We start from the raw sequence: 23,994 nt of genomic DNA, 5'->3' as shown, positions 1-23,994 counted from the left end.
ATTTCATGTTGAATCCTCTTGTGAGGTCTTTCAGGAAACATCCCCCTCCCCTTTCCCCAAGTCACGGCTCTTCACTGCCTGCTGCCTCAGAGCACAGAAGAGGTGGTACGAAGCAGCGGGCAAGAGCAGGGCCAGCTCATGGACGGATGGCTCATGGATGGGCGGAGCAGGCCAGCTCTGGAATCAGAAGCCAGGAAAATACCCCAAGGGCAGTCGTTGTATTCCTTCTCTGGGGATATTGCCTCAAGAACCAGTGAGACCGGGCAGCTGCCCTGGAGGAAGCCAGTGGCTAAACATGGCCCTTCCCTTGGCCCCTCCCTTCCCCACATGGATTCTCCTGTTGCTGTTCTCATTCACTGAAAGACTGATTGACCTAGGGTCTCTTGCTGAGCCCTCCCCAAACAAGCCCTGTCTCTCACCAGGGATTTCTGGGACTCTTAAGTCCCGGGTCCAGAGAAATGCTGTTGGGGAGGGAGTCAAACAGTTGTGCTCCAGGCTCAGGACTCTCTCTCCTGCCTGGTCCTGCACTTCCAGCATCCAGCCCCTTAGGCCCGCTCTGGTCTGGCCCACTCCTGATTGGAACAAGTCTGAATGAACTAGGCTTCTCAAAGTATTCCTGAGCCAGCCTGAACTCTTGAGTGCTCAGACGTGGGCAGAGATGGAGGGCTTAAGACCCTCATACTTGCTAGGGGGGAGTAGATGCCATGATAGGATCAAGACGGGCTTCCTTCTTGCCAAAAGTGTTGGAATCTCCATGGGCCTGTAGCAGAAAGTGGAGTGCGGCTCTGCCCCTCCCTCCATGGAGATTCTGAGTCCCGTGAAACTTAAGAAACCCTCTGAGTACTCCCTGGCTGCTCTGCTTTCTTTGGAGTGACCCTGAAAGGACTGGGGCAGGCAGGCAGGGGTGATGGGGGACCCACGTGGGCAGCACAGGGAGCCTGAATCCCAAGGTCCCAGAACCCCTGCTGGGGCTGAGCTTCCCAGACCCCAGGCTCTGCCGGCCAGCCTGTCTGTAGAAGGGAATGCTGCCTTGGGACACCCGTTCCCAGCACCAGGATGTGCCTAAAGATAGCCAGAGCTTAGTTTCCTTCGTGCCCTTTGACCTTTGACATCTGCCCGCCGCTGCTGCGTCTGAGGCTCCATAGCAGGTCCCCTGGGCACCCCTAGTGGTTGCTCGAGATTCTATTCCTGCTTCTTTCTCAGTTCTGCTTATGACCCTGGGCTACACTATTCTCAGGACTCAGTTGGAACCAGTGCTGCCTCCGTGTAGCGCTTGTCTCTGAGGAGCGCCATCCCTCTTAGCTAACCTGGGCAGCTGTACCCGGACTTCATTAGCTGCCCGTGGTCCCTTAAAGGCAGATCATGAAGGATGCTCCTTCTCTAGAGGCCATGGTGGGGCAGAACAGAGGGAGCTGAGGGCCATGCGTGTAAACCAGGGGCACTTGGACCCTCCCAGGTCCGTGACTTCTGTTGCCATTTGTGCCCTGGTATGAGGGAGTAGGCAGCTGGCCCCGGCCACGAGGTCCTCACTTCCATCGCCCTTTGCCCCAGGCTTGGGTGTGAAGACATGGCCCCCTGGGTCTGCTCAGGGTCTACCCTATGTCATCCTTGGAGCCTCTGCTGGACTCTCCATGCGGCAGGTGCCCCATGGAGCGCAAGCCACTTCTCAGCACGTGCCCAGGCCCACATGCCTGCTGCACGTGTGCCTCACCCCCACTCCCAACCCAGATGGTCTCTGCCAGGCCAGCTCAGCTGCCTCCCTCACGCCTCAGCAGCTCCTAGGACAGGGCCATGCAGGAACCCAGCTGGCCGGGGTGCCTCCAAGCCTGGGAGCAGCTGGGATGCTTGGGGGCACCAGGGGTGGGGGTGGGGGTGGTTCCTTTCATGGAGACCTAGTGCCTCTATTTATACACATGTAGGGCCGGGTTGCCTGGGGCTCAGAGGACAGGAAGCTGGTAGTGAGGAGCCCAAGACAGGAGAGCCCCAGTGGCTCAGCTTTAATCCCACTGTCTCACACAAAGTCCCACTCAGTCCCTTTCCCTGTGCCTGCTCCCCACTCATACAGCATTGGGCAGATAGGCCTTGGTGAGCCTCACTGGTCTCTCCCCACATCTCTGCTGCATTGGGTGGCTCTGCTACTGGGAAGCCTCATGATGAATAAAAGCAGAGTCACCCAGGCTAGGGCTCCAGGTGCCAGAGCATCTAAATCATCTTAGAGGGCTTTGAAAGCTCTGGGGCAGCCTGGGGCTGCCCCACCCTGACCTGTTCTGTTGTGCTTTGACAAGAGTGTTTAGATACTTCTTGTCTGCAGCAGCCATCTCAGAGCCTGGTACACAGTGGATGCTCACCCAGCCCGGGTCCTGGCATGTGGCAAGTGCTCAACCAGTGTGGGCTTGACACATCCTGGGAGCTCAGCAAGCACAGGGTTTGGCATATACCGGGCCCTCCCTTGGTAAAAGGCTTGTCACTTACCAGGCATTCTCCTAGCATGAGTCTCGGCATGTGACAAGTGCTCAACCAGTATGACGTGGCACACATTGGGCACTCACCTAGCACAGTGCCAAGTGCACAATATATGCTCACCTTGCTCAGGGCTGACTATATCCTGGGTCCTCACCTGGCCCAGAATTTGGCGTACATGAGGCACTCATCTAGTGCAGGACCCAGCAGACCACCAGGGCTCCCGGGCATGGGGCTGGCACACAGCGGGTGCTCTCCCAGCACTGGACCTGGCACACGCTGGGTGCCTTCCTAGTGCGGTTTGACACACAGTAGGTCTTCTCCTATCTCAGGCACCAACACACAGTGTGCACTCTCCTTACATGACAAGGACTAGCACAGAGGAGGTGCTGTCCTAGCCAGGGCAGCCTGCACAATGACTGGTGATCCTAGATTCACAGCTGCAGCCTCCCCAGTGAAATGGACAACATCTAGACCCAGAGGAAAAGCCTCAACCTTCTCAGGCTTCCTCTCTGGACTGGGACCTGCCCTCCATTCCGCTTGGCCTCCCTCCCAACCCTGGCCCGCCTGGAGCCCGCCGACTTAGCTCTGTGGCCTCCCCTCCCCTCACACAGCTTCCCGGAGGCCCCAACACCCCAGCACTTTGCAGTCCTGCCTCAGCAGGACCTTCCCTCAGAGTCACAGGTCGCAAACAAAGCCCCTCAACTCCTTGACCCTCTGGAGGAATGCCCACTCTTATTAAGAAAAGTCAGAGGCGGGCTTGGGGGAGCCGGCCTCCCTGAGTGGGGCTAGAGCAGCTGGATCCCACTAATGAGGCCTCATTACGGCCAGGACCCAGCTGGGCTGCTGCCGCCTGCTGTCCCCATGGCCAGAGCCAGAGAAAGCTGTCCAGCCAGGGCTGCCTGTTCTGGGCACCCGGCCCAGGCCAGGGCAGCCAAAGCCCAGAGCCCACCCTGGGTGGAAGTGAGCATTTGGGCATCATGGATGACTGGGCCTTCCTGGAACCAGTGGCCTAGCCAGGGGCTTGGCCCTCAGTCTGGACTCGCAGGAAGTCAGCGGAAGTCAGCAGAGCGTGTCTGGGGACCCGGCTGCATGAGGCTGGCCTGGAAGCAGCTCAGTCTCTAGGGTCTGAGGCCGTTCTCTTGGGAGACTTGCTTGAGCCAAGGTTACTCCCCATCTTCTCTCCCAAAATGGGCATAGTAGCATACCCACCTCAAGGGGCTGTTGGGAGGATTAAATGAGTTAATATATATTCATATGAAGTGTTTAGGACAGCGTCTGGCTCACAGTAAGCACTTAATATATATCATCTATTGCTATTATTAATAATGCTCACTAGCTTCAAAGATGGGTAGATATGATCCCCATTTTAGAGATAAAGAAACTAAGACCAGACAAGTAAAGTAACTTGCCTAAGGAGATACATAGAGGGAGGTCCACCGGAGCTGGGGTTTGAACCCAGGCCTGTCTGACTAAAGACTTCGCCTTTTAAAAAATAATGATGTTGGGACTTCCCTGGTAGTCCAGGGGCTAGGAATCCACTTTGCAGTGCAGGGGACATGGGTTCGATGCCACTGGTCAGAGAACTAAGATCCCACATGCCACGGAGCAACTAAACTGTCACACCACAACTGCTGACCCCGCATGCCACAACTAGAGAGCCCGTGCGCTGCAACTTAGACCCAACGCAGCCCAATAAATATTTTTAAAATAATAATAACAACAAATTTTAAAATAGTGTCATCCTGCCATGTTCCCATTGGAGTCAGCACACTTACCAAACTCACAGGGAAGATGTCCTTTACATCAGAATTCATGCCTGATCTTAGGTTACTAAGATCCTACTTTGTACCAGACCCTTTGCCCACCCATCAGTTTCCAAAAACTGGAAGCTATGTCTCCCCAGCACCAGAACACTCGTGCCCACCTTCCTGGTTGCTGTTTTGTGGTGTCTCCGCACCCACTGGAGACTGACCAGTGAGTGTGGCCTCAGAGAAGAGGGATTGGAGGGTCTGAGTGACATTCTACCCAGACCACTCAGCACTCTTTTCCAGAGGGACTGCCTCAGGTTCTAAGTGACCCAGTGCTAATTGTCAAGGATCTGTGTTCTGCAGCCACCCTCTTGGGTAATACCATCTTTCTTCAGACAGGTGACAGTGCAGTTCACCAGGCCACAACTTTTTTGCAGAGTCAGTCACATTCTTCTGTGAGGACACACTCACAGAGGTGTGAGTGTCACAGAAGCTGATCCGTGTCTGGATCAGCAAAGCCATCTTGGCTGGCTGGGGATCCCCAAGTCCTGGGGGGGTTGCTCCAGGGCCTATCACCCCTCAGCCCACAGCACCCTGTGAAGTCTGAGATGCTCTGGTAGTGCCCTGTGGCTATGTCCTCTTCTCCCTGCCCCTTCACCATCTCTAGTGCCCAGTGGTACCCAACCTCATTACCAGGAGCCCACCAAGTGCCAGGTCCGTGTGCTCAGAAGCATCTGGGCCCCAGACCCCACTCTAGAACGTGAATGAGCTGCCTTCTCTCTCTCTGCTGCACCCGCTCTGCCTCACTCTGTGGTTGTGAGTGTGTGTATGTGTTTTTTGTTCCAATAACTTGCTGGGAACAAGGGAGAAACACAACAAGCCCCACGCCTCACTCTAGCTGTGGAGCATCCGCGCTGGGCTGCATGGGGACTGGCCGGAGGGGGAGGGCCAGGGGAGGGGGTAGGCAGAGCTTCGGGAGGAGATGAGGTGAAAGTAATTGATGCTGCCCAGCCGGCAGTGGAAGAGGCAGGGGATGCGTCAGTGTCGCCCGGAGCTGGCAGAGGTGTGAATGAGCGGAGGAGACACGCGCACTCCGCTCCAAGTGCTCACCCCGGGATGGCGGCGGCTCAGGGACCTGTGGCCCCCTCCTCCCCAGAACAGGTCAGTCACCTTTGAGGAGGTCAAGCCCCCTCTCTGGTGCCAGGCAGACTGGGAGGCAGGACTGGGGGTGGGGAGAGGGGCTGAGTGGTCTGTGCCAGGGAGGGGCAGGCGCAGCCAGCCAGAGAGACAGACACCAGCAAAAGTGACCCAAAAAGTTGCAACTGTGCAAAGGAGCAGGAAGAGTTAGCTGTGTGGCAGGGGCGCGGGGGAGGAGAATGGGGGTGTGAGGGCTCCCCCAGCCCAAGGACCTGCTGAGAATCTGCTCTGTGTATCAAAGCTGCATTGTCCTAGCTCCCGGGGAGACGGGCCGGAGGTGCCCAGGAATTGTACTAATCAATACAGCCCCATTGTCTGTGCCACGGCAGTTACTCCTATGGGGAGAGTGTGTGAGGGGGCAGGGGGATTTGGTACAGGGGCTGAGTGGTGAGGATGGGGGAAGGGGGTGGGCGAGCCTCTCAGCTGGGAGGCGACAACCCTGTGGAATGTTCGCCAGTGTCCACGACAAGGCCCCAGTGGCGTGGGCACCACTGGTATGCCCTCATCCCTGGAAGCAGGGGATGGGCGGGGATGGCAGGCACAGTGTGGTTGATGGCAGTGAGGGAAAGGGGACTGGGACAGCCACCTCTTTCTCTGCAGCGGATCCTGACTTGACCTCCAGCAGGCAAGAGAAGGCATGTCCTCTGGGGAGACCTGAGTTGGGTTTGGGAGTAGCATTATGCAGGGCTGCCCTTCACCCTCAGGACTGCCAGGATCAGCAACCAAAGCCACTTCCAAAATGCCAGCACGATGCCAGCCGACTGGGGCAGAGGCTGCTCACGGCTGCCACAGTGCGGGGCAGGACTGTTGGGCTTCAGGGCAGAGGCAGAGCCCACCCGGTGGTCCCGTCACTATCCCAAGGGTCTGGAGTGGAGCCCGACATGCCCAGGCTGCATCTCCTGTCTGCTGTCCACAATATTGGCAGGTCAGAATTGGCAGAGCCCTCTGCCAGTCCGGTCTCTGGGATGAAACAGCACCAGGCACGTCCTTGCCTCTCTCACCTCCCATGTGAGGGCCTGATCTCCTGAGAGGTGCCGCGAGGTTTTCCTTGAGGCAGGAGACACTAATAGTCCCTGCATACGCTCGAGTCTGGGGTAGATTTTCCCATGGTCCCGCTCCTCCAGCCCGGCGCTTAACTCTTTCCCGTGTCTGGATCAGCAAAGCCAGCTGAAGGATGGAAGGCTCTGTCATTGCAGGGCAGGTGCTGCCTCAGGAAGACAAGTCAGAGAACCAAGAACCAAGGGGTGTGAGGTCCCCGGGTCTCCCGAGGCAGCCACGGTTTACTGTCATGGCTGTTCTGCCTGAATTCCCCGACTGGAGCTCAGAGAAGGCTGCCAGGGATCTGGATTTGGCTCAGGGTCAGTCTGGGATGTAGGGTCTTGCCCGTTCTCCTCTGCAAAGTTTGTCTTGGAGAGGACTTCACCCTTGAGCAAACCCTGGGGCTTCAGAGTCCTGGACAAGAAGCCTGCGGCTCCCAGTGGGCCCGCCCTGCCCGGCCTGCTCCAGGAGTCCTCAGTGTCCACCGAGAGCAGAAGAGAGAGCTCTCAATTCACAGAAATAGCCAGTGGACACTGCTTTCGGAGGGCGGGAGTTGGCAGCCTGAGCGCAGCCATCGCCCAGAGTAGAAACCTGGGCTGCCTCTGAGTCTGGACACGAAGAAGGGAGGGGTGCCTCTGGGATGGGGGCTGGGGGCGGCCTCGGGAGCGGGCTCTGCAGTGCTGTTTCTTTACACTTTGCTGGAGTTTCCAATTTTTTTTTTTTTTAATGATAAGCTCATAATCGGAAAGAAAGCAAATAACAACTTTTTTTTTTTGTTAAGTTGTTCAGAAAGCCAGTGGGAACTAATGGAAAATACAGGAGAGAGTCAGAAATAACAAATTCCAGGCAAGGCAGAGCTACAGAATATAAGGAGATCTATTGAGGTTGTCTGTCTGTCCCCTGATTTTATAGCTAAGGTCTCTCAATGCTGAGAGTGGAAGAGGTTCGGGCTCCTAGGGGTGCAGGTTCTGGAATGCTAGGATGCTAACCCCCAGTGTGGGATCCCCACCCTGCCAAGCCCAAGGTGTGGTGGGGAGCTCTGGTTTCTGCCCTCGGAGCTGAACTGCCTGAATTCCAGGAGTTCACCCAGAACAGTGAATAAACAGAGGGCAGAGGGCTAGGGAGAGGACTTACATAAGCAACTGCTCAGTGTGGCTCACCTTCCTGGGCAGGGATGGGGTGGGAGGTTGTGAACCCAAGACAGGTCACAAATCCTTGTGCAGGCACGGACACTGCTGCCTCAGTGGCTGCTTCTAAGGATGGGGCGCTGAGGGTCTTATGTGTGTATGTCTCTGCCTGGCGGACTTCATGGAGGATGACCAGCCAGCCCACCCACACAGCCGTGGAAGGCACGCCCCATAGCCTGCATTGTGCTGGGCCTGGGGAAGCTTGGGCACAGGGCAGGGCAATCCCCAATCTGGAGATCACCCATGAGGCCCATGAAGGCGAGTCAGAGGTGAGGGTGGGGGCTATCCAGGGAGCCCAAGGAGGAGGGACCAATCCAGAAGGGCACCAGGCCACTCTGGTTTAACTCACCACCCAGGTGTGAGCGAGGGAGGGAGGTTGGGAGAGCAGCGAGGGGCCACAGACAGTGGGAGATGGGTGATGGGCAGCAGGAGCCTGGAGCCTGGCCAGTCGGCAGGGCTGAGCTGGGTTAGGCAGACGGGCCACCAGTCTGGGTCAAACCCACGAGCACAAAGACATTCTTTTGTGGGCACCTCAGAGCCAACAACCTCTGTAGGGACTGTTACTATCAGTGACAGGCCTTCCACCCAGCAGGTAAAAAAGAATGGAAGGCTTAGAATAAGGAAAATTATGCAAGGAGAAAAAAAGTTATGCAGCATTGGAAAAGTCTCGCTGGCCTTGGCATTGCTGTCCAGGAAGGAAGTGGAGGGGAGTCCCCAGAAGAAGGCTGGAAGGGAACTAGAGCCCCCAGGAACCTCCACAGAGGGACTCCTCCAGTGTCCTTGGAGGAAGGTGGGCTTCCTCTGTCCTTTGCCGGGCACTACGCCCTCACCAGCCAGACTGCCTGCACATAGCTTGCACTGGAATGAAAAGTCAGAGGCCTAGCTGTGGAGCAGGCCCCCACGGCAGCGTTCCCTCCACAGCTCCTGAATGGGGCACTGAAGGGCTGGGATACAGGGCCAGGGAGCAGCGGCTGGTGCTGCTTCTGCTGGGAGCTCCTCCCACCACTTGCAGGGCGTCAGCGCACCTCGTCCTGCATAGCAGACCCCTCGGGTTTGTTACTTCCCGCCACAGTCCCATCCCCATCTCCAGTTTCAGGCCCCAGTCCCCCAGGCTTGGGCCTCCAAGGGGCACAGCCAGCAGGGCTGAACTGTTGAGCGCAAGGCTCAGTAGTGTGCTGCTCGTGAATGCGACCACTGACTCCTGAGGGCTCAGTCAGCCTGTGACTCGCTGCTGGCCACCCTCCCAGGGCCCTCCATGCCAGGGGAGGAGCAGAGACCTCAGAGGCCCAAGTCTGGTCCTGCTGCACTTGGTCAGGCCTTGAACATCAAACCTTAGGACCTTGGTCTCTGCAAGAGGCCTTGCCCTGGCTCCACCCGTGAGGCCACTCTGGACCCTCAGTTGTCTCTCTTACAGCTGTAACTGCTGCTTCGTGACCCCACCCATGTACTCTGCAGCTGCCACAATCCTCCATTGTGCCCCTAAGTAAACAAGCCTCTGACAGAATAAAACTGTTATTGTAGGATCAACATATAGGAGGCCTATTTGGCTGGGCTTTGTTTGGGAATGGATAAACTACCCCAGGCAGGGCTCACACCCTCTGAAAAAATGCCCCCCGAAGCCCCAAGCTATTGCTAGGCCTGTCCCCAAAAAAGGCCCTAGGAGATGGAGACAGGCTTAGCCAGGATTCTGTAGGGACCTGTCACACTAGATCTGGGAGCTGCCCCCCCGCCCCGACCCAAGGTGGCCTTCAAGCCTCTTCGTCAGGGCAGCCTTCTGTGACCTCACCCTGCTCCCACCCCCACCCTAGTCATCCTTTCACGCTCTCGTGATTTGAGAAATTCCCCTTTGTGGTCACGTTGAAGTTGCATGTAAAAATTATGTGTTTATCTCATCAATGGCTTACTTCCCCCTGGACTTCTAGCTCTGAGTGAGTCGGGGTGTGTTTTGTTCACTTCTGAATTCCCTGAGCCTGAGGTAGGGCTTGGCACATAGTAGGTGCTTGTAAACCTCCGAGGCTGCAAATGAATGCACACAGGCTGTCCTCTGGGCAGTGCTGGGTGGGAGGTGACACCTTTGTGCAGAACAAGGGTGTCTGTGCAGTAGTGCTCATGTGCTGTGCAAGCCTGGAGCAGCCCCCCAGATGCGCCCACTGAGAGCAAAGTGTGCGTGGCTACGAGGGCCACCATCAGGTGCTGGGGCCTCTGGGCCTGCCTTCCGAAAGAGGCCTTCCTGGAAGGCGCAGGCCCGGTGAGACCATTCCCCCACTCTGCGCCTGTCGGTCAGTGTCGGAGTCCAGCAGCAGCAAGGGACCAGGCCCATTTGTTTAGTTGCCTATGTGCCTTGAATCTCTCTTTCAAACTGAGGGTCAGTGTCACGACAGTGCTGTCCCTCAGAGTCGTGCAGCTATGTCTCTGACCCTGGGTGTCCTCCCGGGACACCTGACCATTTCTGGGAGACTGTCACTCAGGGACTCTCTGGGCTTCTCTGTTGGTGACTCTCAGGGTCCTCCCTTGCCTCTGACTCCTCTGACCCCTCAGGCTCTGGCTCAGGGTGGCTGACTCAGTGGGAGGGGTGGAAGGGAGATGACATGGGGGACGGGTCTGCTCACACTTATAAAGGGACTTACCGGGTTAGTCCCAACTGTGGGGTTGGGGTCCTCAGTGGGGCTTCAGGCCACCCAGTCCAGCCCCACAGCTCCCCAGGCAAGCCTGCAACCTTCCTTTGGGGCAACCCTTTCATCAGCCCTTCCTGACCAGCCCCCTCTTCTGCAGCCCACGCTCTCTCAGCTCAGAGACCCTTTTCCGGAGTCACTCCCTCTAGTTCCCCTAGCAGAGTCTGTCCTCCAAGTCTGGCATGGTGCCTACAGCTCTGGTCTCCTCCCCCAACTCATGGCCAGCAGACCCCCGCCCCAGCCCAGGTCAGCTTCCCCAGGGCTCCCCTTCCCAGTCGTGGGCAATAATTAGAGATGGCTCCCCTGGACCTCCCATCCTGAGTCCCAGAATGCCTTCCTCAGGTCTGGCCCAGCTCAGTTGCTTGCCTCTTCTTGTACCCTACAGCCCTGACCACCATGTGCCCCCTAGAAAAAGCCTTCAGCTGGGGGAGGGGTCCAGCGTCGCCTCCCCCACAGCCGCCTGCCATGGGCAGCGTGCTCAGCCTGGCGATGTGGTGGTGGCGGGTGGGGGGGCTGTCTGGACACTGGCCCCTTTGTGCCCAGCCCAGCTTGGCTGCTTGGTATGAGGCTCAGCTGCTCCTAGATCCTCACCCAGAGGGGAGAGGGGAGGCTTTGGAGGGATTGGGGCTGGGGGGCTCTCAACTTGAGCTCTCTGTCAATGTCCCACCTCTCAGATGCTGGCAGTAGCTCCTCAGGTGGGCTGGTGCCCCCGGCACAGGGTGCTGGGGGGCTGGTGAGGGAGGCCCCACTTGGCACCCTCTGGCAGCCGCTCTTCCTTCTGTGCTCCTCTGCCAGGCCTGCCTGCAGCTCCTGCCAGCAGAGGGGAAGCCCAGGGTCGGGGTGGGGGCCTGGAGGGTCCACGGTGTCCCCACTGGGGGAGGCCTGAAGGGTCAGGTACCTCATGCCAATGCCTTGCTGATGGTAGCTTTTCTCCTGTCCCCACAGAATGGTGCTGTGCCCAGCGAGGCCACCAAGAAGGACCAGAACCTCAAACGGGGCAACTGGGGCAACCAGATCGAGTTTGTACTGACGAGCGTGGGCTATGCCGTGGGCCTGGGCAATGTCTGGCGCTTCCCATACCTCTGCTATCGCAACGGGGGAGGTACCCAGTGGGCACAGGGCAGGGACCACCCACATGGATAGAGCCCAGCCACCAGGGCCCAGCCACCCCCTTCCAGCACAGACCCCACTCCAGACAGGCTGGCCTCTGGCTCTAATCTCCTTTGCCCCCATCCCTGGCTTAGGTACACTTTACCCCCTGACCTCAGCAGCCTGATCCCTCAAGGGGAGAAAAGGTAGAGAGGAAAGCAACCCAGCCTCCCAAGTCTCAGTTTTATACCCCATGCATTTCAACAGCCCCCACCCCCCACCAAATGATTTGGGGATATTTGAGGACCGCATCAGCTAACGTGTGTGAAACTGCTTGCTTAAGTCATCAATTCCCACCCAAACATGGCGGCTCTGAGTCCTGGGTTCAGCTCAGAGCAGACTTCCTGGGAACCTCTGTCAAGTTAAAAAACAGGCCATGAGCAGTGTGCCTCAGACTGAGGCTCCAGCCCAGGGCATGGCACACCCTCCTGGAAGCCCAGCCAATTGCAAAGGTTCTGCTGTCGGGTTCTGAGCAGGAAGAGGGTGGGATCCCCCAGAGCCGGCCCTGAGCCAGCCCTCTCCCTGCCCACCAGGAGCCTTCATGTTCCCCTACTTCGTCATGCTCATCTTCTGTGGGATCCCACTCTTCTTCATGGAACTCTCCTTCGGCCAGTTTGCAAGTCAGGGCTGCCTGGGGGTCTGGAGGATCAGCCCCATGTTCAAAGGTGAGGCCCGGATGTGGTACACACACACACACACACACACACACACACACGGGCCTCTGGGGGCCGTGCTGACTCACCCATCTGTATAAACACTGCCAGCCGCTATGGAACCTGGGTGTTGACCGGAGGCCCACATCACCAGGCAAGGCCGGGGACACATGCTGGGACCCATTGTTTACTTGGCCTCCACCCTCTCCTCCTACCCCGTGCATACACAAAAGCCCTTCACTGCCCCCCACCCCCAGCCCCAGCTCGCTCCTGCCAAGGCCTTGACCTGCCCCTTCTGTGGCCCTCCACGAAAGCCTGCCCCTTAGGCCCTTCAAAATGAGCTTCACGTCCTTCAGCTAGGTGTGTGAGGCTGCTCCTGCCCCTCCCCTCCCCCAGGTGTGGGCTACGGCATGATGGTGGTGTCCACATACATCGGCATCTACTACAACGTGGTCATCTGCATCGCCTTCTACTACTTCTTCTCGTCCATGACGCCCGTGCTGCCCTGGACCTACTGCAATAACCCTTGGAACACGCCCGACTGCATGAGCGTGCTGGATAACCCCAACATCACCAACGGCTCGCAGCCTCCTGCCCTGCCTGGCAACATCTCTCAGGCGCTCAACCAGACCCTCAAGAGGACAAGCCCCAGCGAGGAGTACTGGAGGTGAGGCCCCGGTGGGACCTGGGCTTCTAGGGGTCACCCTGGGGGCCTGTCTTCAGCCCTCCCTCTTCGCCGTCGGGCACTGGTCTGCAGTCTAGGGAGGGTGCCCGGAATGGAGCAGGGCAGGGCTGTAGGCAGCCTCTCCAGTTCAGGAGAGGCTGACGCACAGGCTTTGTGAGTTTGTGAGAGTCCTTACACAGCGGCATGGAGGGAGGGAGGACTCCGGCAGTCAGGCAGGTCCGCCGAGGAGAGTCGGGGAATAGAAGGGGTGGCTTCCTGGCGAACAGAAGAGCCGAACAGAGGGCCTTAGTCCCGGATGAGCCTGAGGGAAACCTGTTGTGACGAAGGGTAACAGGTGTGTGGGGAACTCACCAGCCATGTGGTAGCCTACAGGGAGTACGTGCCTTCTTGGAGGACTTACAAGAATGAAGTGTAGAACTAACCCTGCAGAACCAAAGAAGAGCTGTGGAAGTTTCCTGAGCCCAGAGCTGTCCTTATCAAGCTGTGTTTGGGAAGGGCAGCCTGGCACCCCTGAGCTCTGTGGTGACAGAGAATGGAGTCACGGGGCTGGCTTGAAGGGAAGCTGTTGCTGGGGGTGTTTGGAACATCTTGTCCCAGCTGGGTGGGTGTGAGGGCACAGCAGGACATCCTGGAGGAAATTCCCCACGTCCTGTTGGGGAGCTCTTGGGAAGAGGGCTTTGTGGGCCAGTGGGCAGGCCTCGTTCATTCATTCCACAAACATTTATGGCGTCCACTCTGCCGGGCTCTGTGTGCCCATGGGGTATGAACGGCCCTGAGACCGTGCCATGAGGAGGTCACAGTCCAGAAGGGAGCTGGGTAGTTAATGCTATTAGGGGCAGGGGCCTCAGTGCAGGTATATGCAGGGATGTGGTGAGGGCAAGAGCAGGTGATCAAGGAGGCTTCCCATGGACTTCCCTCGAGGTCCCGTGTCTAAGACTCCAAGCTTCAAGTGCCTCCACTGCAGGGGGCACAGGTTCAGTCCCTCCTCAGGGAACTAAGATCCCACATGCCTTGCATGACACGCTCAAAAAATAAATAATAAAAAAAAACAAGACTTGGCAGAGGAGGGAGAAAAGGAGCTATGGAAGGATTGGGAGACGTGGGCAGATGAGCCACAGCCAGGGGGTGGCAGACTGGAGCTGGGGTTAGGAGCAGGTAGGACAGAGTATTGGGACAGAGGAGGCCAGGACATCAAAAGGCACAGGGCTCCCCTGCCGGTCAGAGGGTTCGAGGCCTTCTCCATGCTGTGATGGAGAGTCAGGGCTGAGCAGTTGAGGTCCCAGTGACATTTGAAGTCCTAGCAGGTCCACATCCTCTGAGGGCCAGCACTCAGAGCCTCAGGGCCCAGTGTCCCTGGGCTGCTGCTGCTGCATACCTGCTCAGTCGTGTCTGGCTCTTGGCAACCCTATGGACTGTAGCCTGCCAGGTGCCTCTGTCCATGGAATTTTCCAGGCAAGAATACTGGCATGAGTTGCCATTTCCTACTCCAGGGGATCTCCCTGACCCAGGGATCAAGCCAGTGTTTCCTGCACCTCCTACATTGGCAGGCAGATTCTTTACCACTGAGCCACCTGGGAAGGCCCTGTGCTGGGCTATAGATGTTCAAAGACGGGTAAGATGTGGTCACCGTCCTCAAGAATCATGGTGGAGGCGGGCCGGCGTCGGGGGTTAAAAAAAAAAAAAAGACTCATGGTGGAGACCATAGAGCCATTGCCTCCCAGTGAGTTTTGGGCAAAATCACCTCTGGGCATATTTGGTCATTCAGTCATTGGACGGGTCATTTCCTGAGCACCAAGTAGATACGGAGAACTGCACTCAGAGCAGGGACAGAGCGGGGAGTAGAAGACTCCTCCCACTTAGGTATTCTGCTACATTTGAGGCATGGTGTGGACTGGGCAACTTGATCTAGATGAGGGAGAACCTTCTGGAAGCTTCCAGAAGCACAAAGCCAAGAGATGCTCCAGAAATTCTCACCCCAGGGACTGTCTTCCAGGATGGGGCTACTGCTTGGCAAAGCTCAGGAGATTTTATCCAGTGCAATTAGAGGGGAATTTCCCTCCAAGAAAACTAGCCATGGGTCAGGAGGTGCACAGGATGGCCTGCTGAACTCCACTCCTTGGCTGGGGCTGGAGCCAGGCCTCCCTAAGGAGCCCCAGTTCCAGGCAGGACTCCTTCCCTTCAGGATGGCTCCCTGCTGCCCCCTCCCGGAGAGCCTAGGGAAGTGACCTTTGAGAGGGCTGCCCAAGCTGGCTTCAGCAAGATGAGGTGAGCAAGCACCCCCATTTCTCGGCACCTACTATTTGCTTATTGTTGCTGTTTAGTCGCTCAGTCGTGTCCGACTCTTTTGCAACCCCATGGGCTGTAGCTCTCCAGGCTCATCTGTCCATGGGATTCTCTAGGCAAGAATACTAGGGTGGGTTGCCATTTCCTTCTCCAGGGGATCTTCCCAACCCAGAAATCAAACCCAAGTCTCCTGCATTGCAAGGTGAGTTCTTTACCCCTGAGCCCACCAGGGAACTATGTGTTAGGCATATTATATGATATCACCCCCATTTTCAGATTCAGAGACTGATTCCCCGATGTTAAGGAGCTAGGCTTCAATGCTGTGTCAGGATATACATGTCCCACTGTGCCTGATGCCTAATGTGAATTAGGCTGATGATACTCTGCAGGCATTCTGGGTCCACAGTTTCCAGCAACCCTTTGGAAAGCTGCACAATCTCATTTGAGCCCCACGGCAACCCTACTAGTGTGTGCTGGTTTTATAAAATATTCCCATTCTACAAGTGAACAAAGCAAATCAAGAGAAAGATTGACTCCTCTAAAGGGAGAAGAGCTCCCAGGGCAGATTTCTGAGCCCACGTCTGCCTTTTGCCCACCCTTTGGCTTCCAGTCTTCCCTGCCCTCACCACCTCTTTACAGCATTATCTTACAGTCCTGTGAGAGCTGATCTGATACCTGCTCAGGACCATGCCCTCATCTCCCCAGCAGACACCTGGCACCCAATGGGACTTGGATCCCAGCACCCCTCTCTCGGTGTCTTCATGCCAGCTCTAGAGCCACACAGACCTCACTCAAATCCTGGCTGTGCTACATACCAGCTTGGCCTTCTGAGGTCACCAAACCTCTTTTAGTCTCAACTGTTCATCCATTAAGTGGGAGTGGTTACAACATCATTCTTGTTATTATAAAGAGGTAGCAGAAATCACTAAGGACAGTGACGGGTACTCAGTAAGCACAGTGATAGCCACTGCTGGAGATGCAGTGAAATAGATGAGAGTGTCCTGTTCTCATGGTGTTTACCATCTGGTTGGGGAAATTAAAAAATAATGCAGAATAAGTCCAGAGATGTTATGTGAAAGCCAACTTGTAAATATGTGGGGTTCCAAAAGTTTTTCAGTTAATTGTTTGGTCTCAAAAGCACATGGTCCCAAACCAAAACAAAACATTAAATATGGTGCCATGAAAAGAAAGTTAGAGTTCAGAAGTCTAGCCTTCCAAACTCTTTAAGCCCTTGTATTGCATGCTGAACTCTTGCAATAAAAAAATAATACAAAGCACTACCAGTTTAACATATGTAACTAGATAAAGTTTTTAGAGAGTCTTTCGAGCATGGAATGTGTTGTTTACTTTGAATGCTGGTGCTTAAAGTAAATCACCTCTCAGCTGTAGCAGTAAGACCCGGTGGCTATTCTGGAAGGCAGAGCCTCCCAACACGATGTGCCCTAAATAGTGTGCCAGTCCGGTCGGGCTTGGGCAGCCCAGAATCTCCAGCCCTGCTGCCTTCAGCCTTCAGCTTTGAGTGACCTGTCTATTTGCCCCATGGGCCCAAAGTATTTTTTTCTGCATGTCCCAAAGGGAAAAAGATTGGAAAGCACAGCCGCAAAGGTCCAGGAGCCTCTCCTGGGAGCAGGGGGTGGATCCTATTCATCCCTTTGTGTTTGGTTCCCCCATGGACTGAGAGCCTGGAAAATTTCTCATCCTGATGCCTGTTGAGTGAACCAGCACAGAGGCAGGAGTTTGGCAGGAGTGGGATGTGTTGGACAGCGCCCTCTGCAGGTAACAATGTGAAGGGCAGCCTAGGCAAAGATTTGAGGCAGAGGAGGCCTAACAAGGTGCTTGCAAGTCTGACCGTCCAGTGGGCTGACCAAACAAATCCCAGACCTGGCAATATTGTCCCATGAGGGACCATGCTGACCACCCATCACAAAGTATTAAACATGTTGTCATGAGGTTTGAGAACTGAGTTGGAAAAAAATAAAGTAAAAATAGCTAAGATTAGAGGACAGCCTAGGAGCTGTGCTGAGAAGTCCTCACTGAAAGAGGGGCAAGAAAGGCGCCTGTATTTTTCTAAATTTATCTACAGATTATCCTAGGTTGATGTTATGATGCCCATTTTAAAGATGAGGAGACTGAGGCTCAACATTTTGTCTCTTGCTCATCAGTTCTAGCCTGGACAACTCCAGCAGCCAAGCCAGTCCCCCTCCAGATACTCCCCTTTATACTTCCCAGTCCATTTTCTATGATGTTAATTCATTCATTCATTCATCCATTCAGCAAGTGCTTATTGGGCATGGCTCTTTGCCAGGCACTTTGCGAACCACTGGAGGGATACGAGAGTGAACAAAACAGACAAAACCCCTTGCCTTCATAGAGGGCAGATAACAAATGCAATAGTGAAATGTGCAGTACGATGGAAGGAGACATACTCTGGAGGAAAGTACAGCCAGGAATGGGGTAAGGGGTGCCAGGCTGGGGCAGGGGTCACAGTTTTAATCTGGGTATCCAGAATAGGCCCCTTTGCAAAGAGGACACCCAAGTAAAGATTTGAAGGAAGCAAGGAGGGAGGGAGCCATGTTGACAAGCCCAGCTGCATAATTTGTGGGGCCCAGAGCAAAATGAAAAGATGGGGCCTCTTGTTCAAATGTGTTCAGAATTTCAAGATGGTGATGGCAGGACATTAAAGCAAGCACAAGGCCCTTCTAAGCATGGGGCCCTATGTGCCTGCAGAAATCTCACACCCATGTGGACATGTGGAGGTCTGGGGAAAAAAACACGCCAGACAGGGAAGAGTACATGTAAAGGCTTTGAGGTGGGAGTGGGCCTGGCACATTTAAGGAACAACGAGGAACCTGATGCAGCTGGAGCAGTGAGCGGGGAGGGAGCAGGAGGAGAGGAGATTTGGGAGATGGCAGTTAGGAGATAGTGGATCATGGAGGGCTTTGTAGCCACTGTATGGACTGGTTTTTCCATGGCCAGAGATGGGAACTGCTACAAGGTTTTGAGCCAAGGAGAGGCCCTGAGAGACCTAAAACCCCCCCAGAAGCTTCTCATTGCTCTCAGAATAAAATCCAAACTTCTCTGCCTTGACTTCACAACTTCTCTTGATCTTGTTGCTTCCTATCTTCATCCTTCTCTATTCCCCTCCCCTTCTCCTCCAGCCTTCCTGAGCTACTGACATGCCCAGGCGGTTCCTGACCCTGTCCTGCTGGGTCATGACCTGACCCTGACCCAAGCCCTCAGCCTGGCGTGTGCTTTCATTTCTCTTCACCCACTTTCTCCCCATCCTTGAAACTTTGGCTCAAGCCTCCCCTCTTCCAGTAATACTTCCAGTGTGCTCCTCCCCATGGGGTTAAGACACTCCTGGCAGTGCCCACAATACCTGATTTAGGTCAATATGCCCAGCATCTAGCAAGGGCTTGGCACATCAATGTCCAGTTGATTGAAGAAACACAGCTGACATGGCATAGGGCTCCAGAGGGAGTCATGCACACTCAGGAGAGGAATTCAGGTTCAAGTCTAGGCCTGCATGCTCCAGTGTGTATGATAAGTCGCTTTAGTCATGTCCAACTCTTTGTGACTCCAGGGACTATAGCCCTGCATGCTCCTCTGTCCATGGGATTCTCCAGACAAGAATACTGGAATGGGTTGCCATTTCCTCCTCTAGGGGATCTCCCCAACCCTGAGATCAAACCCATCTCTCTTACGTCTGCTGCATTGACAGGCGGGTTCTTTACAACTAGTGCCACCTGGGAAGCCTCCGTCTTTCCTCAGTACTCCACTGCCTCCCTCTGCTCATCAGAGTTGGAGGACTAGTGTGGGTGAAAAGGTCACAGAAGGCTCCCTGGAGGAGGTGACACCAGATAGGGTATGTCCAGTCTGGAGGAGAGGGCCTTTCTAAAGGAAAGACCTGGGACAGGTCTGAGCAGGGACAGGGAGACCTCCACACCCCAGGGGCTGAGGAAGCTAGCCCAGGCCTGGGGTGTGGCCTCGAGGATCCTGGGAGAGGCAGCAGGCAGAGCGGGCTGAGCAGGCTGCGGCTGGGGCCTTGCCAAGGCTCCCATCTCAGACAAGCCAGCTGCCGGGATTCCGTGAGAAAGGAGGGAGCTGCCAGGCTGGGCCCTGGGCCTTAGGAATGTGTTGCTGGACGGCGGGGCTGGCCCTCAGTGACAGAGTATCCCCTTCCAGGCTCTACGTGCTGAAGCTGTCGGATGACATCGGAAACTTCGGGGAGGTGCGGTTGCCCCTCCTTGGCTGCCTTGGTGTCTCCTGGGTGGTCGTCTTCCTCTGCCTCATCCGAGGGGTCAAGTCTTCAGGGAAAGTAAGTCCCCCTCCTTCCAGGATCTGTGCCCACCCAGAAATATCCTGCCTCCCCTGCCTGGGTTTTGTGAGTGGGCGGGTTGGTGGAGGAGTGATGAAAGCATGTAGGATGGAAAGAGGGACCAGAGGACCCGTGCTGGTTGAGCGGGGTGGGAAGAGCCCAAAGGAGTCCAGTGGGGCCCCTCTCACCCCCAGGTGGTGTACTTTACTGCCACATTCCCCTACGTGGTGCTGACCATCCTGTTCATCCGTGGCGTGACCCTGGAAGGAGCCTTCACGGGCATCATGTACTACCTGACCCCACAGTGGGACAAGATCCTGGAGGCCAAGGTGGGCTGTGGGTGGAAGGTAACCTGGAGGGATGGGGAGGGGCAGAGAGACACCAGCCTCTGAGCGCAGCTCCTCCTGCAGGTCTGGGGGGACGCCGCCTCCCAGATCTTCTACTCGCTGGGCTGCGCGTGGGGCGGCCTTGTCACCATGGCTTCCTACAACAAGTTCCACAACAACTGTTACCGGTGAGAGTCTCCCTGCCGGCGCTGGGGCTGCTCCCTTGCTCCTGCCCTCTCTGCAGCCTGACCCTGCTTCCCCCAGACCCACCAGATCCAGTGCAGCCTCCTGGCCTGCCAGGACCCTCCCTTCCGCTCACAGCCTGGAGATCCTGGCAGTGCTGGGTCTGGGTCCAGTCGTTGCAGAACAGAGAACACTTAGGCAGAAGAGAGAAGGGGTGCCGACAGTGATGCCCCAGGGGTCTGCAAGGACTCAGAGCCTCAAGCCCACTTAAGGAGGCCCAGAACAGACCAGAGATGAGAATGGGGGTGCTTTTGTTCCTAGAACTTTCCCCGTCTCCAAGTCTCCCGGCCTGGCCCAAACTGGGCAGGAGGAACTAAGCTGCATGTCCTGACCACGTGCTTCCCTCCCCATTAGAGACAGTGTCATCATCAGCATCACTAACTGTGCCACCAGTGTCTATGCCGGCTTCGTCATCTTCTCCATCCTGGGCTTCATGGCCAATCACCTGGGTGTGGATGTGTCCCGCGTGGCAGACCACGGCCCGGGCCTGGCCTTCGTGGCATACCCAGAGGCCCTCACACTGCTGCCCATCTCCCCACTCTGGTCCCTGCTCTTCTTCTTCATGCTCATCTTGCTGGGGCTGGGCACTCAGGTACGAGGTGCGGGACTCGGGCCTGTGGCTGGGGGCGGGAGGAGGCGGGGCCAAGGGTAGGCCCCTGCTCTGATGGCCGAATCCTGCAGTTTTGCCTCCTAGAGACGTTGGTCACAGCCATTGTGGATGAGGTAGGGAATGAGTGGATCCTGCAGAAAAAGACTTACGTGACCTTGGGCGTGGCTGTGGCTGGCTTCCTTCTGGGCATCCCTCTTACCAGCCAAGTAAGAACCAAGGGAAAGGCTGGGTGGGAGTTGCCAGGGTATGGGGGGAAGACAGGGGAGAGACGGGGACCGTAGCCTCAGGCACCCCTGACTCAGCTGCCCACTGGCCCATAGGCAGGCATCTACTGGCTGCTGCTGATGGACAACTATGCGGCCAGCTTCTCCTTGGTCATCATCTCTTGTATCATGTGTGTGTCCATCATGTACATTTACGGTAAGTGCCCAAGCCTCCACGGCCTTCCATGTCCCATCCCTTGGCCTGCTTATGCTGTCCTGTGGGCTGCTGACCTCCCTCTCTTCAGGGCACCAGAACTACTTCCAGGACATCCAGATGATGCTGGGGTTCCCACCACCCCTCTTCTTCCAGATCTGCTGGCGCTTCGTCTCACCAGCTATCATCTTTGTAAGTTCCTCGCTGGTCCCTCCCCTGCTGCCCCCGTGGCGAGCGTCTTTCTGTTGGGAACCAGCCAAGGAAGAGCACGAGCTCTTCAGGCCAGAGCTCCCCCTGGGGGCTCCACACCCACAGCTCTGGTTATTGGAAGTCTGAGCAAAGCTGTATAGAGGCAGACAGGTGTGCAGACTCAGAACCACCCAAGCCCTGGCCTTGGGTTAGGAAGGGAGCACAGGGCCCTGTATTTGACAGAAGACAGTGCGCAGCTTCAGAAGGGGAAAATAGGCTGGCAGCAGCTGAGAGCCGGCCCTCTCTCCCTGGTATTTCCACCCGGCATCCCCCCAGAGGAGTCTCAGGAACCAGGACTGACATTGGCGTTGGGCCTCTGACAGCCTCGCTGAGCTTGTATCTCTAGTCCCTTATAGCTGAGGTGCTTGGAGTGCTCAGGATATGTGGTGTGAATGCATGTTCCAGAAGCAGGCTGTGCAAGTCAGGTAGCAGCTCAGGATCCGGGACACCCTCCTAAGCCACCCTGGAATGGGCTGGCTTGGGAGGGGGAGTTCTGGGTTTCCACCAGTATTCAACACCTGGAAGACAGACCCCCCAGCAGGGAGGTCTGGTGGAAAAAGCCCACCATGACCAAGAGCAATATACTAAGTCTCATGATACAACTCTCCATGGTTTCGTTATTATCCCCACTTTACAGATGAGGAAACTGAGACCCTGAGATGTTAAGTAGTTGACCCAACGTTATACAGCTTCTAAGAGTCAGAGCCCTCGTGCGAAGCAGGTGGTTTGATCTGGAGCCTGTGTGCTGGGCCCATGCTGCACTAGAAGCAAGTTTAGGAGGAGGAGTGGTCTATGGACTACAAACCTGATTTGGTCCTTTATGATCAGGGTGAGAAGTCGGGGGCTGGGGGGAGGAATTTGCTAGTATAATGGTCCCTCCACAGAAAAGAGGTAGGGCCATCTCTGAGTGACAGAGGGGTCAGCCCAATGGTCCGGGCAGTGTCTGGAGTCGTGCCCCCTATCGTGCCAGCTCCTCTGTGCTGCAGAGAGGTCAGCACCAGATTTCCACTTTGGCTCCTGTTTCTGGGAAAAAAAAAAAGGCCCCTGAGGGCTGAGGCCTCCATCACATGGGGTGTGGGATCTTCCCGAGCCTGGCACAGGCACCAGCTCTGGCCACTGGCCCAGCTTTGAAACAGGAGGAGCGGAAGTGTCCTGTAAGCGGTGGGAGGCGGGGGAGGGCAGACGCCACGGCCTGTGCTGTGCCCTCGGGGGTTGCGGCTTTGGCCCAGGACCTGCCCTGGGGGAGCTCATCCTCCAGGGCTCCCAGGAAGCTGCTGCCCTGTGGGGAGACTCAGGGCACTGCCCAGGCAGGGCAGGAGGCAGGAGGCAGCCTGGGTCCAGTGTCTCCAGGAAACTGAGGCAAAGCCCGCAGCATCCTCTCTGTGCTCAGAAAGCCAGGCTGGAATCACCTTCGGGTGAGGATGCCAGGCTCTGTGGATGCGTGCTTCTGGGCTGTTAGTTTTCTTTGGAGGCTTTACTTCTTCATAGTGCTAAAAAGATCTTTAAAAAAATTTTTTTTACAAACTCCATCCTTTTATCAGCTCAAATAAAGAATTTGTCCACACATTAGATCAGGCTCTAGTTCCATTCAGGAAACTTGTTATAAGCTCCTCTAAGTGCAGCATTCCCCGAGTGGATACAGGTCTTGAGTTCTAGAATTTAGTCACTAAAAAGGCTGGAGGGGCCTGAGATCCAGGATGCAGCTGAAGGCTTGGGAGGTGCATGCTCAGGCCTCCTGGCAAGCAGCACCCACTGCCCCAGGCCCTCCGGGTGGCCCATGAGCCACCTGCCCATCTTTCCACTTCCTGTAGTATTTTTGTTGCTGCAACCCTAGGCTTTATCTCCGGTGTCCCTCGGCTCTTTCCACAGAGGTTCCTGAGAGCACCCCCAACCTGACACGGTTTCTAGGCTCCGGAGCTCCCCTCGGCTGTCCATTGCTGTCTCTGCAGCCATAGACTGGCAGTACTCCTCCTTTCCTTTCCCCCATTGCTCCCACCTCCCTGCATAAGTCAGTTCAGATCAGCGCATAAGATTGTGCCAGGCGCTGTGTTGGGCACTGAAGACCTAGAGCTGATGCAATCCCAGGAGCTCCCAGGTCTGGAGGAAACATTCAAAAAACACTTAGTAGATGGAAAATACCATTGAAGCCTTAAAGGCCGTGGATTCGGCCTTACTTCAGCAGGCAGTTGGGGGCCACTGCAAATCTTTGAGTAGAACTGACTTCCAAGGGCCATGGCAGCTGAACAGTTTCTCGCTGCTTCAGGATTATCCAGAAGCCAGACCCCTCCCCTTCCACAGTGCCCACCTGCCCATCATACCCTGGACCCCTGGTGCCATCAGCTTCCACTACCCAAACGTTGATGTCAACCCTGCCCTCCCTGAGATGCCCCTTTCTATTCTGGGAAGCTGGAGAGGGAGGGGAGCAGTGCTGATAGGAGGCCTAAGGCCGGGGTGGGGCTGGGCAGGACTCACGCCCACTCCCAACCCCCACTCTTTGCAGTTCATTCTCATCTTCTCGGTGATCCAGTACCAGCCAATCACCTACAACCAATACCAGTATCCAAGCTGGGCCGTGGCCATTGGCTTCCTCATGGCTCTGTCCTCTGTCATTTGCATTCCACTCTACGCCCTGTTCCAGTTCTGCAGAACAGATGGGGACACCCTCCTCCAGGTGAGGGGTTGGGACAGGGGCAGCCAGGTGAATCAGAAGGGGGTGGATGGATGGATGGCGCTCCAGGGCTCCCTTCTGATGCACT

At 56.1% G+C, this 23,994-nt stretch overlaps 1 protein-coding gene across 2 annotated transcripts in view; it reads left to right on the top strand.

Moving 5' to 3' along the window:
- Positions 1-23,994, top strand: part of SLC6A9 (solute carrier family 6 member 9) — a 31,506-nt gene that overhangs the window by 6,188 nt on the left and 1,324 nt on the right. Inside the window, exons 3-13 of one of the 2 annotated variants that reach the window (XM_086384017.1) lie at positions 11,251-11,324; positions 11,988-12,119; positions 12,504-12,774; positions 19,261-19,393; positions 19,588-19,722; positions 19,804-19,907; positions 20,317-20,554; positions 20,644-20,778; positions 20,893-20,992; positions 21,081-21,181; positions 23,739-23,909. In XM_086384017.1, coding sequence (XP_086240143.1) covers positions 11,252-11,324; positions 11,988-12,119; positions 12,504-12,774; positions 19,261-19,393; positions 19,588-19,722; positions 19,804-19,907; positions 20,317-20,554; positions 20,644-20,778; positions 20,893-20,992; positions 21,081-21,181; positions 23,739-23,909 — 1,593 coding nt within the window. In that variant the 5' untranslated portion in view covers position 11,251. Of the gene's footprint in view, positions 1-11,250; positions 11,408-11,987; positions 12,120-12,503; positions 12,775-19,260; positions 19,394-19,587; positions 19,723-19,803; positions 19,908-20,316; positions 20,555-20,643; positions 20,779-20,892; positions 20,993-21,080; positions 21,182-23,738; positions 23,910-23,994 lie in introns of both variants that reach the window. The other variant, XM_086384010.1, reaches the window with a different exon arrangement.

This window comes from Bos grunniens, chromosome 3, assembly GCF_055505025.1.
Source record: "Bos grunniens cultivar Pamir isolate PY7600 chromosome 3, Bosgru_T2T1.0, whole genome shotgun sequence".
Lineage (NCBI taxonomy): Eukaryota > Metazoa > Chordata > Mammalia > Artiodactyla > Bovidae > Bos > Bos grunniens.
Note: the sequence above shows the minus strand (reverse complement) of the source record. Positions and strands in the feature narration are given on the sequence as shown.